General features: G+C 45.6%; 1 protein-coding gene across 1 annotated transcript in view; it reads left to right on the top strand.

Annotated features, from left to right (window-relative positions):
- Positions 1-4,789: 4,789 nt before the first annotated feature.
- Positions 4,790-18,077, top strand: part of LOC135898841 (uncharacterized) — a 97,224-nt gene continuing 83,936 nt past the window's right edge. The window contains exon 1 of the mRNA XM_065428005.2: positions 4,790-5,439. Within this exon, the coding sequence (XP_065284077.2) occupies positions 4,953-5,439 (487 nt within the window). The 5' untranslated portion in view covers positions 4,790-4,952. The remainder of the gene's footprint in view (positions 5,440-18,077) is intronic.

Here is an 18,077-nt window from a genome sequence, read left to right as displayed (position 1 = left end):
CTGGGAGAACAAGGTGTGGCCTGATCTAATATATGAGTTAAAGGGGGGACACATTATGGCTGCCATGTGTGCAAAGTATAAAAAGAGGGGAATAATCATGGCCTTTGCAGCAAATTACTTATTGCACTGCTCGAAAGCGTTATGCAAACGTCATATGCACATGTTCTCATTGTGTCCTGGAGAAACGAAATGGGACGCCCAGTATAAATTTGCGGGCGAAGTTCGATATGTTGAAAATGTGTGAAATAATAATGGCCATGGAAAATTGTTAATACAGCTGATCGAAAAAGACTGCTTCACTGGACATTGGTATTCTTCAAGGTCAGAGTCTGCTGTGTGCGTGTGCGGGAAAGTGTGTGCGTGTACGTGCGTGTTTATGCATGTGTCTATGCGTGCGTGCGTGCGTGCGTGCGTGCGTGTGCGCGCGCTGTATGCATGCAAGGCTCCCTAGTGAAGGTACTGAAGCATTACCTTCTTGTCAGCCATTAGCTAACCAGCGCAAGTTTTTGCAGATCGCGGGCTAGAGTCTGTCTTCTAAGCACCTTGCACCTGATATCCCATCTAATGGGGCATATAAACCAGGTGCAATGCGTTCACAGGTCCATGGTTAACGCTGCCTCAGGTCCAGATGACAGACAAAAGAAAAGAAAACGCAACAAAGAAAATTCAACAGAGGCTGTATGGAAGCACATTCCATACAGCGGTGTTTTTCTAGCCACGGTTCTCCTCTTCTCACAGAGTCTTGCTCGCACTCGCACACAAAGGAAGATTCGATGGAAAGCAGAAATAAGCTTGCGTTCAGAATCGCTCGCTTTTTCGTGCCTGACGCCTCCGAGTTGCGCAAGCAATGTTTCAAGAGCTTCGGAAAGCGAAGTAAGGGGATGAAGCAGCCTTGTGCGTTACAAACAACGTTGTTCGGTTGACTTAATAATGGTGCTTTCTTGACCCGCGCAATACACACATATATAACTGTATAAGAAACTGATAGCTTGGTTGCATTCTTTCACTAAGTCGAATTTTTGCGCATAGGTTTGCAACAAGTCATAAACTCTGTTCCCGACAGCCACTTTCGATGCATTTTGTTAGTTGATACCGGAATACCACAATACTGGGATATAAAAGGATACTAGAAGGAGAAAGAAAGAAAACACATGTATTAAGTACATTTTTGTATTACGAAATGCTTGTAACCGACTATACCATGTCTATGTGCCTGTTTCCTTTATTTCGGGCTCTGTCTGCTGTATACGCGAAAATGCGCATCGTAAACTGCGAAATGGCATGGCTCGGGGGGGGGGGGGGGGGGGGGTCTTATTTCAGCCCTCCCGAAATTATTTCGTGCTGTCATGCACCGCCGACCAAAACAATTCACCCGGCGCCGGAAATCATTCTGGATTTTGTCTAGAATGTCTTTTTCACCCTCTAAAAGACATTTCGGCGTGAACATTGCGAACTCTCGCTAGATTTCGTGATAGCGCCCATGCAAAGTACGCTGCCTTCCGTCGCGCGCGATACATCGGAGGGAGTGAAAGGAAGGGGGGGGGGAGGGGCTAGGATTCTATGATCTGTGAATCTGTGATTGCGCAACATGTTTATTTGCATTGTCTGACGCATTATATGCACTGACCTTTTACCTTATGTAGATTTATTGGAGACTTATACGTATATTTAAATATATTGTTGCGAGGTTTTGTGTATGAATGCAGTGAACTTTGTTTCCAATTACACTTTATTGCCCTTTATCAAGCTGTACCTTCGCATTTGTATATTACATTGTATCTTCGCATTTCTAATGTACGAGGGTGAGTCAAATGAAAGTGAGCCAGCGCACCCCTCGCAATAATGGTTCGGTTTATTATCTACGAGGCATGGGCGTAGCACACAGGCATCTCTCATTTACGAAAGTGACACTGGTGTGAGGATAAATATTTTTAATGCTCTCATACACTGGGTTGAACATGGTTGCCTGACATAATGGACGCTCCAAAAGTTGAAGAGCGTGGTTTCGTGAGGTTTTTTGACAGCTGAAGATGCTTCCCAAAAATAATTTAGTCGCATATGTCTGCTGTTTACGTTCAGCATTGAATTTCATTGGCAACTGTCAAGCGTTGGAGCAAGCGGTTCAAATAAGGACGTTAAAGTTGCAATGACGACTCAAGACAGGACCAAAGCCACCATGCAATCGCCCCCGGGACAATCGCAAAGGTTGATGAGCTGATTAGACAAGAGCGGAGGATAAACACCGATGAACTGGCAGAGCGTGTGAACATCAGTCATGGTTTGGTTCACACCATAATTCATCAAAATCTCGCTTGTCTGCTCTTGTGTACGCAATGGATGCCCAAGATTTTGAACCACCGCCTGAAGACGGAGAGGTTCGGCGCTGCCTTGACTCATCTGATCCGGTATCACAATGAGGGTGACGACTTCTTGTCTGCAATTGTGACGGGGGACGAATCATGGCGCCACTACTACGAGCCTGAAACACGATGGCAAAGCTTACAGCGGAAACATTCGAATTAACCACCCACAAAGAAAGCAATGGCCGTCATTTCCGCCGGAAAGGTGTTGTTCACTTTTTTTTCGATCGTCAGGGGCCATTACTGATCGAATTTCCTAAGCCTGGAGAGACAGTTATCAATTGTTTCCGATATTGTGAAACGCCGGATCGGCTGCGTGTTGCGATCAAGAACAAACAACGTGGAAAATCGAGTAATGGCGTCATCTTGCTCCACGACAATGCCCGTCCCCACATCACTGATGTGACTAACACAAAACTGGCAATGTTCAAGTGAGAAACGCTGCAACATCCGCCACACAGCCCAGGCCTGTCACCTTGCGACTTCCACATCTTGGGGAAATTGAAAAAAACAGCTCAAGAAAACCAGACTCGTGTCGGACGATGACGTGAAAGAATCAGTTAAAGACTTTTTGAAGCAGCAACCCAAATAATTTTATGAGAGGGGAATCACGCGACTCTTTAGTCAGTGGCACAAATGTCTAAATGCTCATAGATACTACTTTTAATAAAGTACTCCGTTTGTCATATATTCGCATTCGCTCACGATCATTTGACATGCCCTCGTATATTTTGCTGAACTCCTGCTTTATATATATATATATGCTTTCCGTTGCGACTATAATTTCGGTGCAATTACTCACAATACACGACCGCTGACAGCTTATCCTGCGCAACACATTGTAACAATGGACAGCGTCATTGAGATTTTTCCCTGTCCGTTGCATATGTGCAAAAATGTGTACAAGGCTTTTAAATGACAAAGCTTTTGTAAAATATTTGTCCTAAACTTGTTCATTTCAGGACCTTTGCATTTTTCATATCAGTGGCAGGCACTGCATGCTTTGCTAGTTTAGAACTGATATAGTTCTAAAGTTCGTGTGATATTTTCTTTATTTATTAAATAGACAAAAACATGGAAGCATTGATATCAGTTATTCGGGCACAATTTTTGGGACATGCGACTATATTCCTTTATGAAAGAAAAATGCATATTTTACTTGTCGCGACAGTGCGTAGCGTTCAAAAATTCATTTGCAGCATCTTTGGCAATGGCAATGCAGTTATTATTCATGTATTTGATCCCTCGACAAATTCTATAAGGAGGAGGCCGAGCTTCAACGTGAGCCCCACACGAACGAAATTTCTGGCTACGCCAGTGCATGGCTCATATGTTATTAACTACACGTCTTCTCTTTTAGGAACACTTGTGGGTAGACCCAACTCCTGTGGTGCATCTCAGGACTTACCACTTTACTTTTCCATAGAAGGGAAAGAATTAAGCTGAAGTAGTACAAGCAGGAAGAAGGAATTATACAGCGTCGAAACAATAGTACTGCGTCGTACAGAGATAAGGAAGGAGCACAACTGAGGCACGGAAATGTTCCATTTTATTTTCGGTATCGGCAACCCACTGAACAAAAGAATAACTAATTTGTTTGTCTTGCCCATTTATGACGCTGCCAGAAAGGTAAGCTACTGGATTTATACACCGTAATGTCGTAGGTCTACGATTGTATGAAATGTTCTTTCGAAATGTCAACCAATGTAGCAATAATATATGAGTGTTTACACAATAGCGGTGTTTGTTGTTTATGTCACGGGCACTGAAAGAAGTCAATTAGTCTACTGAATAGCACCAATTTCAACCTGGTGACTGTATATATCGTACGAGAGAGACCGCATGTACCGGTCGAGAAAGCATCATTGCCGCCAATGCTAACTTAGGACATGCGTATACGGTACGTTTTACTGTGCCGAGAACTTTCAGCCTCTTCCAAAGTCATAACGCGACACCCCTGCGACACCACCGGGAATCTGCATCGCCCGCATAGTTAGTCGCCCACTACTCTTTAATTACCGCGGAGTCTGCCGCGATGAAAGAGCGTCGGTTTTCCCCGCCACCATTCCATGAGTGAGCACGAGGCAAACATCGCGAGCGGACTCCGCATCGCATCACCCGGCGCCGCTTCCTCTCCGCATAAACCTGCGCTAGCTCGTGAAAGCGCAATCGGCCTCACCTCAGAGACCGCCGCCGCGTACTACCTCACTCGCCCACACCACGCTTCGCGCGCGTATGCTCTCGAGAGAAAATCGGCCGATCGAATGAGCTCGGCTGGAGCCTGTAGCGAGCGAAGAGTTGCCACCCTTCTGCGATCCGGCCGGATCAGAGGGAGGAATGGAGGGAGCGGGGGCTCCTGCCGCGGCCGGCTCGGCCGCGGTGCTCGGAGCGGCAGCGGTAGCGCGTAGCGGCGGCGAGGTCCGCTGCGGTGGGCGGCCCCCGCATAATGCGAGCGGGCCGGGCCGGCGGGCCAATGGGAACGGCGGCCCCCGTCGGGCGCCCGGTTCCCCCATGCATTGATCCGGGAACCGCGCGGGGCGAACCGACTCGTGTATAATTCATAGCGGGGAGCGGGACGCGCACGGCGCTCCGATGTACCCGACGGCCGCCGGGCCGCTCACGCTCACGCACCGGCCGAACAGTTCCTTCCTCGTGGACAACCTGCTGGCGCGGGGCGTCGAGGCGTCGTCCCCTCCGGCCTCCGGTGTCGTGGTCGGCTCGCTAGTGTCGCACCACCAGCAGCAAGTCGCCGCAGCCGCGGCCGTCGCTCACCAGCACCAGCAACTGCAGCAGCAGCTCCAGCACCAGCTTCAGCAGCAGCTGCAGCAGCAGCAGCAACAGCAGCAGGAGCAGCACCAGCAGCAACTGGACTGCTGTTCCTCGTCGGGAGGCATGACGCCCCGGGACGACGACGACGAACTGCGCACCCCGCCCCCGCCGCCGCTCAAGTTCGGTGTGACGGCCATCCTGGCCGACCACGGAGCCGCAGCGGTGCACGGCCGGGACAAGGAGCGCTTCTTCGGGGGAGCAGCGAGGAGCGCGGCAGCCGCGTCTCTGCTCGCCGCGGCCGCGGCCACAGGTGGGTTGCTGCCGCTTCTGCCGCTGCCTCCCGTTGGGGAATCGCCGCGGGCGGGAAGAACCACGTTGTGGGCTGTCTGCTCCTCGTGGATCTCGGTCGGCACACTGGTGACAGCTGCGCAAAAGTGCGTGGCGCACTGGTTTACACTGCACTCGTGTTGGCACAACGACTGGGAAATCTTTCGGGGGGCGTTTGTGGAATGTCGCTAGCGCTGCTGAATGCTTAGCTGGAGCAACATTCTGGCGGTCGCAAGTGCCTTGGTTGCCATCGACATCGAGCTGGTAGTTCGTTGTTGAGGAACTCATGTGTGATGCAGTACGCCTTTCAAACCTGCACGTCGAAGTCAAGTGGAGCGGGAGGTCCTGCGCACGTAATACATTTCTGACCCCCCTCGGGTCACTGTTTCCCGGAAGTTCACTCCGCCAAGTTAAAAAAGATGGCAGATTCTACATCACCGTGTTCAATACAGCTGTGAAAAGAAATGGCCAACGATCAACACATGTGCGCTTCGCCAAGAAACGTAAAAAGAATAAAAAAACACGTTCCGTTTTATGGGGTAGGAATGTCACCGCACCGAAATTATTATTATTTTTTTTTGCCGTTCCCACAATCTACAAATGTACGACGTTTCAATGAAAAGTTACAGGCTGTTGCGCCTCCTCCGCAGGTGGAAAACGCAAGCAGCAGTCATAGTCATCTACTTCCAGCGACAACTGCGGGCGTCGTCAGCGCACATTCACATCCGTCCGTGACGACCACGTGACTTTTCATCCCGATATACCGCGTGTCATTTGCCATGCCACTCAAACGTAATGCTCCAGACAGTTGTTATAGAGTATGCACGGGTATTAATCAATGGGATAAAAGCGTAATATTCATAAGCTTTGTATAAACACAACCTCCTTGTGACTTCACATCAACGCGGAGTCACCATCCCGTTTACCGTGTGACCGAATTTACCTTCCATACAAAGTCCTAACAATCACCTGCTCTATCTAACATCTTTCCTTAATGGGAAAACATTTCTAAAAGTAGAACACCTCACTTATTCAAGTACAGAATGACAACAATTTGTTAATTGTTATCTTCGTTAATCATGATAACTACAACTGGCTGTAAACATTCAAATAGGACGCCACCATACGGCAATAAAAGGAAAAAAACTAAAATAAGAAACTTCGTTCCTGAGTTGACAATTATCGTGCAATATCATGCAAAGCAGAGAATCTAAAATTATTTTCGAATGACATTTCTTCGTCGTTTTTTTTCTGACTTTGTAAGTAGCGTAGCACGCAGATGATCACGTGTTCATTTTGTTGGCACTAATGTTCCTAAAGAACAAATTAAAAGAAGCAGACATTACAATGAAACCGGCGTGCATTGACCATAGCCTGATTTGCTCCTTGTTAAAGTTACAAAGGGGAAGGATAGTACGTCTTATATTATATTTGAAACCTACATACTCTTGGTTTCATCAATGGCTACATACTTGACGTTTCATCAATGGTATGCAAGATAACACAATCACTTACAGCATTATACTTTCACATAAGTGGGTAGCGAACACTTTACCATTTGGTTATTTTTGTCAGTACATTTCAACCATGTACACTCATATTCAACCTTATACAACTATACAACATTTGTATCGCGCTCTTTGTAAATATCTTTTTAAATAGTTTGCATTTGCTATCTTGTAGCTCCTCTCTGCTATGACAAGAGCTTCCCGCTTAGTACTCAAGACTTAGATATACACATAAGTGATAGTACGTGCCCCTAGTTGCGATAGAACTTTAAAATCAAATAACATTCACATATAACAGAGGACAATAGAGTTAATATACGTCAGGATTTATCCAGTTCATCGACATCATATATGCATTTCTTTTCTTTTTATGATGAATAAGACATTAGGTGCATTTCATGCAAAGCTAAAATGCGAGTGTTCTCTTGATATTCCTGAGCTCTGACCAACTGCGTGGTGTAATTCGCAGTTGTACGATCATTGCGATTGTTTCCAGGCATTGATTGCCTGAAATACATGCGATTGTTTTCCAGTCATTTTGTGCACCCGCAACTCTCGTTCAATGGGACGTCTAAAGCATAACACTACCGCTGCGGTACACACACGTATATAATACTGCGACAAGTTATGCATGATCTCCATCTGGCAGACATTTCTAAGGCAAATTAGTGTTCCGGACTTTTCATTGATGTTGCTTCCTTGCTGGGCAACGCTCAGTGAGTGACAACGCTTGTTTTTTTTTTCTTTTTTCGTACGCCGACACACTTATGATTGTATAATTGAAGGTCACTACGATATTGAAGTGTCGAAATGTAAAGGGCACGTCATGCAACCGAAGAATGAGAACGAACCCGGTTTGCAAGTGCCACACAGCAGCGGTGGTTGCATGTATCTTATCGGACAAGCCATCTTAGCAACCAAATCGCCGATATTGTGCTTCCGAATGCTGTCGATATTCAGCCTCTTTTTCGCCTTAATGGCGTAGATAGACACAAGCGGTCTCTTCTTAAGCAACCGTGAACTTTGCGAGGTGTTTACCGCACTCCCGTTCTGTGTGATGTGCGCTGCTTCAGCTCATTGCATATACCTACGAAACAAGAACTATATTCTCTCGCGCTCTTCATGTTCGTCCTTTTATACCTCCTGTCCCTGTGTAGGGTAGTAAACGAGACGGGTCTCCCCACCTTTCCTTTTGTCTCTAGCTATGATAACAACAACAATCAATCAATCACTCATTTATTTACCGTGCCCAGGAACAATCCTAAGGTCTGAGTGCTGGCGCACGCGTATAATAATAATAATAATAATAATAATAATAATAATAATAATAATAATAATAATAATAATAATAATAATAATAATAATAATAATTAATCGTTCTTCTCTAAACGCAGGTAAGCCTGTTTGTTTCATTTCTCTCAATAATAGTTAATGTCTATTTGAAAAAGACAATATGACGGCATATGCTTCGCAGTTGCCGTAGTCAATAATCCCACATGATAGTATATCTCAATATACGTGTACTTATTCTGGAATAAATGACAGCTTGTAGTATTGCTCAATAGGTTTGTAGGCCACATTTCTTTGTTATTGTTGGCTTGGGCAGGCTCGTATTTGTATGTCATTTTCGAAATAAATAAATAATTTATATATATATATATATATATATATATATATATATATATATATATATATATATATATATATATATATATATATATATGATGACATATCATCAATATTTCACCTTCATGAACTTTAGGTCCTCTACGTTGATTTATCCTTGTATATTCCATGGCGGTCAAAGCTTCCACTCATAAAACTGAATGTTACGTAATATTCATTATGTTTACTGATAAGACGAGTGTTGCCGCGAGCTCAAGAGCAAATACAGTACCGTTATGACTCATAATTACGTGGTATATGCCAAAAAAGGGTGGCAAGAAATTCTAATGTCAATTTGCAGCTACATGTTCGTTCGTAGGATTTGTCCTTACACAAGTCAAAATGCTTGCGTAAAGGCTCCTGACACGTATCATTTGATGAGCATCTGCACCTCTGTTACGTCCTAGCTCTGCGTCAGTATTTTTTTTTCCTGTACATTATATGCTCGTAACACGCATTCCAGCCGGATAATTTTTCGATCACCATTTGTCCCCCTACGTACCCCTTCCCCCCGTGCAGGGTAGCCACACGAAACTACCCCTGGGTAACCTCCCTACCCTTCTATGCATCCTCTCTCTCTCTCTCTCTCTCTCTCGGTACGTCATATAAAAAATGCCACTGTCAGAACATGCACAGCATCTGCGTGGCGTATGCTCTCCTCACATCATGGACCACTTTCACGTCCTGCAGCATTATTCCATCTTAGCCGCAAAATGTTGACTCTTTCTCTCTATACGTCCAAGTATCTCGGTGGGATATGCTCAGTACGTGATTATGCTTGACGCTGCATGTACAGCTCAGTGCCTTCGCATATCTCTACACAGAAACAACTTGCGCATCGGTTGCCTGAGTCATCCCCACTCACGTGACTCTCCAGCATCTTATTTTCTCTAAATCTTATGGTGCACTCATCTTTTTCTCACTGTTCAGGGTGATGTCATTGCTCCTTGTGTTGATACTGTAGTTTGCCTTCTGTGCATGACATCACTGTCATCGTCGTCTTCGTATTCATAGTAATTTTCTTCCGTCTAAGCCAGCAAGGAAACAAGGGCGTCTATAAGTGCTTTTATTTATTTTTTATCATCTTTTTTTTACTAGTGGTCCCTGTACTGCGACATTACCACCGACTCTAATGCCTACATATTTTCAAGCTAATGCTAAATCTGATTCTACGGGCCCGGTTACTTCTTTTCATCTCCAGATGTGTCAATAATGATTACTGTTACGTTATTATTATTACCAGTAGTAGTATCGTTATGTACGCTTGGGCACCGCAACGCTTTTCGTTATCACACTCTTTTCCATTTGCTGACCGCCGGCGCAATAAGATGTCCAGCATCATTATTGACCGAAATTAGCTCTTACGACCAGTTCTAACGTATAAGAGCTATCTGTTACTACGGGATACGCGTTATCTCTCCTGCATATATAAGCTAAACAAATATTCCGGTTTTACGTGCCAGAACCAGCATATGATTAAGAGGCACGGCGTAGTGGAGGACTCCAGATTAATTTTGACCACCTGGGGGTTCTTTCAACGTGGCAACCAATGCGCGGTACACGGGTGCTCTTGCAATTCGCCCTCATCGAAATCGCGCTGACGTGGCCGGGATTTGATCCAGCGCTCTCGGGCTTATAGTAGTCCAACGTTAAAGCCACTATACGTATGTCACCACGCGGCTTAGCTGTAAGTTCTCTCGTGTCACATATGTGCAGAACCTAATCGCCTCACGCCTCTTCTGTAAACTGTGCTTCTCTTCTATCTCAGAACTTTTCTCCGGTCCTTTCATTTACTCGTTGCTCTGTTCTGTGATTCGTTTGAGGCTATTGCCGCTCCGCTTGCACCGTTATTGGCGAGCCGCCCGGCTTCTGCAAATGCGGACTATACCATACAATGTCTCAGAGGTTATAGGACGTTCTGTTGCTGTTCGGGAGGTTACCGGTTTGATCCTACACCACTGCCTGAGCGCAGCAGAGCACGCGTTCACTAAAACTTCAGCGCGCTTCAAGCGATTATACACTCTAAAAACTAGGAAGGGTATCGCAGGAGTGAAGCGGCCGGTTCACTCTTCAAAGCGTCGTTTTACTCTCGCAAAATGTCGAGGAGAGTGAAATGCATTGTTCACTCTCTCACCAAGGAGAGAGTGAAATGTGCTTTTCACTCTCCCCCTTCAGAGAGAGAGAGTAGTTCTACTCTTGCGGCAATAGAGAACAAAACGTAGCGTTATCTTCTGCTTCAACTGTAGGTGGCTGGCCCCGAACATGGCAATGTATCATTCATGCACGCTGAGCAAAGAACACATCGTTTTGCTTCTAAGAGAACAGGCCGCCGCAGTTCAAAGGAACGCGTAGCGAGCGCTCTACTTTTTCACTCGGAGTTCTCCACCGCGCGCGCGCGCGCTCAAGATCGCGGAACAACACAGCACCGGAGAAAGGTGATCTTTTATTGTGTCTGTAGCTCTCAATTTACTCATCACGGCTTTTCTTTGAATGCCTCAACCGTTGAGCTTCCTGCTTCTGCTCCTCCAAGTACATTTGTCGCCGGTTCCATGTGCCTAAAACTGGTATCTGCAGCTCCTTTGTAATTTGAACTTTAAGGATGTCGCTTTCCTTCTATTACCTCCACAGACAATTCTCTGTGACATGCGAAGAATGTCACAGAAGGGGAAAAAAAAAACACTTGGCAATGTCTGCTATGTCTAGCCAAGTGTACAAATTTAAGGACTTTCCAGTACTTCTAAAAATTCCAGGCTTTTCAATGCCTTGAAAATGGCATTTTAGAAATAAAGGGTTTTCAAGGATCGCTACAAACCCTGGTTTCTAGCACCTAAATAATTTTACAAGCTTATTTTGGCATGGAGTTCGGAAATTCATGCTTTTTAGCTAACGCTGCATCATCTCTGTACATTGAAACCACGCGAGCGCAACCATTTTGGAGTAAAGAAAAATACTGAAAGCTTTTAATACCACTCTTTTTCTATGGAGCTTCGTATTGCCTAGTTAGGTTTACGAATGTGCCTGGTTTTGGTGGGCGTTTCTTCGACATTTTCTGTGAGAAGTAGATGACTAACCCCCGTATTCAGAAATGTATATTAATACAAAGCCCATGCTTGACTTTATATAAACGACGCCTGGTGCGAACGTCCCCCAGACGCTCACTGCCTTTCTTTTGGTGCGTTCACGACTTGCGTCATTTAGATCAAGTCAAGCATGGGCTTCAAGTTATGATGCATTTCTTAATATGGGGGTAAGCGTGCGCTATTTCGGGCAACGCATTTTGCCATTGACACTGAGAGGAAACGGGGAAAACAAAGTTAACACCCTATACTCCTAAACTTTCGCGTACCTGTGGTGTGCGTGTATCGTGGAAGAAGAAACAGCGCTAACACCAGGACGAAAAAAAGCATCGACCACACCAGCGCTTCGTGGTGTTGTCCATGTTTTTGCGTCGTCCTTGTGTTGCGCTGTTTCTTCTAAAATGCTCAACCAACTAGCCGGCAAGTCTATCCTGTGCATATATATTGAACACACGTATGAATGTAGATGGTCTTCGAAGCTTTTAGAACGAGCACTGCCACAGGATACGAGCAGTGCACGCGTAACAAGTGGACACATTACTCATTTAAACATGCGTGCCAATGCATGTGACGCGGCTATCGGCATAAGCAGTCTCCAAATGCTGGAATGCGTGCTCTTCAAAACGCTAACGATCCGCTGCTAATGCAGGACAACAGCTCACAGCGGACTGAACCAAACTCTAAACTAATGCACTTGAAAAGAACGCCTACACGGCAGCGTGAGGCACGTCGAAATGCCTGGTACTGGCATCGCAGTTGACCACATACGAATGGAACTGGCGGAAAAAATAAACAGAAATGCTCACCAGTATACGCGCGACTTAAATTCACATACGTGGACGGTTGGCACGATACTTTGTATCCGCATATTTTCGGAGAACATATAATGCATGGACTGGAAAAGCACTCGATCGTGAGCTGAACGGCACATTTGTTATTTTCCTGGGGTGACGACAAGCCGTGTATAGTTCTCACGTCGTCGTCTACGTTGTATTCCTCCGTTAGTCGTAGCAAGGAATAGAAATGATGCAAACGCAAACGTATTCCAGTACACAACAGCACAGCACACTGCAGAGAAACTCCAACCACCGCAGCCGATTCCTCAAATACATTTGTTATGTATATAAGCTCTAAAACAACACGACTGAGCGTGGTGGCTTTGTGGTGTAATGGTTAGGATGTGTGCTTTGAATTCTATAGATGCGAGTGTACGCGGGTTCGAATCCACGTGATGTATAGAGCAATGTGGTTCTCCATAAGTGTGTGATTCCCTCGACTATTGTGTTCTAATTAGGTCTCCTGATTGTGAAATATGCGAAAATATTTGCGGATTAAATGTGAATTAGCTTTTTTTTCTCCGCAGTGGCGTTCGGGACACATACGCATAGGCCGATTACGAGCCGTCACGACTCATGGTAGGCAGCAAATAGCCAGGAAAAATGACTTTAAAATCCTGCATAACATTGCTCACGCCTATTCTGAAGGCCGCTTGGAATCGGGCCACTGAGTCTGAGGAGCCGCCTAGAGAATGGTGTATCAGCGACCCTAATTTGATCTGATTTCCTGCCTGCATGCGTGGCCAGGACTTCGCTAAGAGGGTATTGGGAAGAGTAGTTGCACTCTGTTTGGGGGAGTAGAAGTACTCGGTCTGGTGGAGTGCCATTACCCCTACGGTGAGAGTATTACCACTCTGCGGAAGAGTACTAGCACTCCCTGTGGGAAGAGTATTATCACTCTGCAGAAGAGTACTAGCAATCCCTTGCGGCGGAGTAACAAAACTCTGTCAACGGGAGTTGACCTACTCTCTCTCAAAGAGGGTCGATCTACTCTCGAAAAGAGAGTGAAATATGGGACAAGCCGCTACTCCCTCAAAGGGAGTGCCCGGCACTCTCTTAGTTTTTAGAGTGTACTGTTAGTCAACATTAGGCCGGAACGCTTAACTCGGCGCCTCGTGTGAGTCAAATGCAGCTTCTGGTCGTTAAATTCCACCACCACTGTCTATATTATCGACGTTAGTTCATAGCTGCAGAAAATGAAGGTATGCCACGTAGAGGATCGAGGCTGGTTATATCTGGTTGGCCAGCTATATATTGATATTATCGAGGGGCTGGCTTGTCTCGAATGTACGACAAAGATTTCAATATACATGCGCAGTTATGCGTGCTGGAACTTCGTACATCGTTGCCTTCGTTGTCCGGCTCTGGCCGCTCATACACGGTATACGCAGCATTATAAGTAGCCGACTATATACATACACAATACGTAGCACGTATATAGGACTGCACGCAGCAGACGAACCCAAGCACAACGAACTCGGATAAAGTGAATTATTCTTTGTGTCGTACAAAGGAAACTTACTGACCGGTGATCGGCGTAAAATAAACGCTCGCTGTGACTGGACGTTTACATGTCGCTGATACAGGCGCTCTATATTTTATAGCAAGCTATGCCTGAGTTACGTAATACTACGTCCGCCATATCTCACTTACTGCATTTTTTCGTTCATTTTTTTTTTCTGTCGCAGGAAGTTATTATTAATGCTTTCGACAGCTGTGCCTGTAATTTAATGAATAAAGAATATAAAATAATATAATATAATAATAAATAAGAAATAATAATAAAGAAAAAGAAATTATCATGAACAGGACAGTGGATATGCCGAACTTTGGGCGTCCGCTGCCAGCGCCAAAAAGACTCTTGCAGGTCACGAACGCAGCGTTCAGGGAAGTTGTTATAGAGTTTTAGAACATCGACTTCAATCCACACATAAGCTTTAGCTAGAAGGGTGGTGGATTGGGCTAGTCTGTTTTCCATACGGATAAGTGGTGCAGCGCGAAACAATATGGAATGAAGAGAAAGCGTTAGGGACATTAGTGGACCCTTCGCGCTCTTTTGGGCTCGTTTCTCGTTATTTTCTACACGCACGCGATGGTTTCCGGACCGCAAAGCTTGTACGTCCTACTCTAAAACTATCTATTCTTTTTTTACAGCGGAAGCCCTTTTCGCGTAGGATGTGGTGTGCCGGTAAACTGTGCCGGCATTCAGGGAAGCTCTTGCGTATGTCGAGAACGCCTGCCTTATATTGACTCTGAGAAGCGGTACAAGGCACTGAGAAAGTTTAGTGCCCACTGCGCGCAGTTTCGCTTTCATCAAATCGGTTTCTTGCTTGCGTCTTTTTTCCCCTATATCAGTATAATATATCCGTATATTCAACAAATGCATCACAAAACATCCTATCAGTTCTTTACAGGTGAGTTTGGGTATATCGAATTACCTTATATGTGTCGACTATTTTGATCCCGTAAGCTTGTTTGTTATAACAGTGTTCGATCGTACCGCACAACACTCTATCAAAAACAGAGCCGCTGCATGAATGAAAGTTTTAGAGGCCTCCTCCTCTGGCACTTGTGTCGGCTCTAGGGACCGTGCTTGGGGCTGTGCCAAGTGTTAGCGGCTGACGCTGTCATGTGGAGAGAAACGTGAATCAACGACGCATCCATTCGCGTGGCTATCTTCAGCTGTATACAGCTCCCACTACAAGGGCGCATCAGTGTGAAGCAGGACATATAGCCGGACGTATACAGAGAAATTCACGCCTTTATATCCGTGCGAGCAACAATCTGGCGTATTCAACTGCAGCTGTATATAACGAAATCTATTTGGCCTATAGGATTCACGTCACAGTATACCTTACTGCGCGCACATTAGGCCGCACGCTGCGTGTGACACTCATTGTTCCTATCGATACGACAGCGTGCTATGAAGTTCCGGACTCTGAAGATAAAGACTATAGAAGTGGTCAGTGTGTTTTCAAACGCATACTCTTGAAACCAATGTTTAGCAGCATAACTGTAATGTGCGACTTGTACATTTTTTTTCATCGCGCTCCTTGTGATAAGGAAGGAGTGCAATGCTCTCCAACTGGAAGAGCACGCAGTGAGTTTCACTCCATTTCAAACTGCAAATCGGACTAACAACGAATGGAGTTTAGTAAGCAAGACGTATATATTAAACAACGTATGTTTATTGACATACTTGCTGAATACACCTTATACAGGTAATGGCTGCGGGATAATCGTTGGTGTGATTTTTATTTTTTTATTTTTTATTTTTCTTGCTTTTCAACATATAAGGTTTCGTTTGCCCCTTCCTACGGATATCGTAGCCCTCAACAGTATTTCTAGATTCCGCTCTGACTTGGACTTTACTTCGTACCACACATGTCTCGCATTCAGGCGATGGAGAAACCACTCGCTCATCTTTGAGCTCGAAGTAATTCGGAGGCATTTCAAGTTCGAGTGCATGCCAGTGTTAAGCATGCAAGCGTTATTAAAGAAACGCGTACGCTTTTATCAACATAATATGCGTTACGTATAAGTTCAAAACAACCCCTGAGAGCCGCCGGAGTGTATCAGCGTCTACATGGCGTCATGCAGCTATGCCCGGTGGGGGTCACCGTTTAAATTCCCTTCCCCAACGGCCGCATTTCAGTGTGATCAAAATGCAGTGCTCAGTATGCACTTGCACTCAGCGCTTGCGAAGCGAGTACTGGACGTATACGTTAAAGAAACTACAGGCCGCGAAACATAAGCCCACAGCCTCCCTTGCGGAGTGTCTGTATGGAGTCCTAGTTTTTCGTTGAGCTTTAAATGCTACCAATCGATTAAATCAATCAGAAGTGCAGGCACTAAAAAGCAATCTGTAGCAAGCCACGCAAATGAAGTTTCTCCGCTCATCAATTGTGTTGATTATTAGGTTCCAGGCATCACAAATGAGGCGCGCTTATACGTACGTAAGCCATGGAGCGCAAATAGAGAGGGAGAAAAAAAAGAAACGCAGTCAACTAGGGGTGTCCAGTGTGCTTGTTACACCATATAAACACGCATTCATGGAACCGAATATCTCGGTGTATCTATGAAAACGTCAATACTCGACAACGGCGTCATTAATTTCCTCGGTAATTTATACGAGCCCACGCCTCGCCACGACCTCGAGCGACGTCTCGGTTCGGTGCACGCTTCCAAGCGGCTCGCACGCCCATAGCACACCTCAGCCTCGCCGCTAGCCACATATTCGGTTCGATACCTCAGGGCATTTTGTCTGCAAGGACGCTTCGGTATTTTTTTTTCTTGCTCCTGATTATTATTTTTTTCAGAAGGTGCGGTTGTCACAGATATGTGATCTTACATTTATTGTCATTAGCCTAATGAACCGTTTTTCTCGCGCCGACATAATGCGACACTGTAAGAGGTACGCTTGCAGAAGCACCCGGAACTACATGATACATGAAAGGTACATAGTCACGCCTTTTTTTTTTTCCTTTTTCCGAGAGGGCAGTCAGCTTGGTAAAAGTGGCAGTCATAATTTATCTGTTGTTATATGCAGTAGAAGCTATCTTTCTTAATACTGCTGAGTATATTGGTGAAATCATAGTTTTCTCATCTGACAGTCCTTGACGCCGCCTGGCTACAACAGCTACACGTATAGCCAAGCCAAGTGGACATGCCACTTTGCGTTTTGCGCTTCACATTGCGTAGTTTTGCGCATAGTTCGAGCGGGCACGTGAGGCCATCCAATGACAAAGGAACTTCAACATTTTGCAGGTATAGTCAAACGAAGACAGGACCTTAACGTAGTCCTTGCCGTGTTGTCCGCCAACGCTGAGTCGCGGTTATTACGACGGAGTAAGACAGACGTTGGCGTTCTCGAGGTATTATCAATGCGAGTGAAGCACTGTGAGCAGTGTGGAATTTTTCTCCTTACATATATGGTTGAGCCCGAAAGTACCGAAAGCGTTCATGCGTTTGAACTTGATAGTTCTCCCTTTTCTATTTACTTGTTAAACCCCGCGCTTCGTTGGATTACGTCGTCCAATATTTGTTTTTATTTTCGTTTCTTTTTTGTTTGTTCTACAAATATTGATTCTTTTCGTCACTTCGTCTCATTCACGTCCAGTGTAGCGCCTTACGTAACAGTGAAATGGAGCTGCAGGAATCAGATGCTTCCCTGTCGCCCAGCTAAACCTATGCCGATAGACAAGACTGTCCAATCGGCTGAAACCGGCGTCAAATCAGTGTCTTGCCGGGGCAAGCTTCGTAGCGCAGCACAGCTGGTTGTAAGATTGAGTGCTATAGCAGCCGCGCAACCCAGCGCCTGTGACATTTTGCAACGCCCACAGCACCGCGAGTATTCGACGCGACAATGTGCCCTATGGCGCTTTTTCTTCTTTTCTTTTTTTCTCAAGCTGCACACAACGAATTGACACACTTTGGCGGCGCAATCGCCGCAGGGTTTCGCGATGCCGGCGTGCATGGTCCAACTGGCCGACGGGCAGAGTTCGTTCTCGCGCGCGAGTTGTTCTATTCCCTTTT

The sequence above is a fragment of the Dermacentor albipictus genome, chromosome 3, assembly GCF_038994185.2.
Source record: "Dermacentor albipictus isolate Rhodes 1998 colony chromosome 3, USDA_Dalb.pri_finalv2, whole genome shotgun sequence".
Taxonomy (NCBI): domain Eukaryota; kingdom Metazoa; phylum Arthropoda; class Arachnida; order Ixodida; family Ixodidae; genus Dermacentor; species Dermacentor albipictus.
The sequence above is the reverse complement of the archived record's forward strand: the minus strand, read 5'-3'. Positions and strand labels throughout refer to the sequence as shown.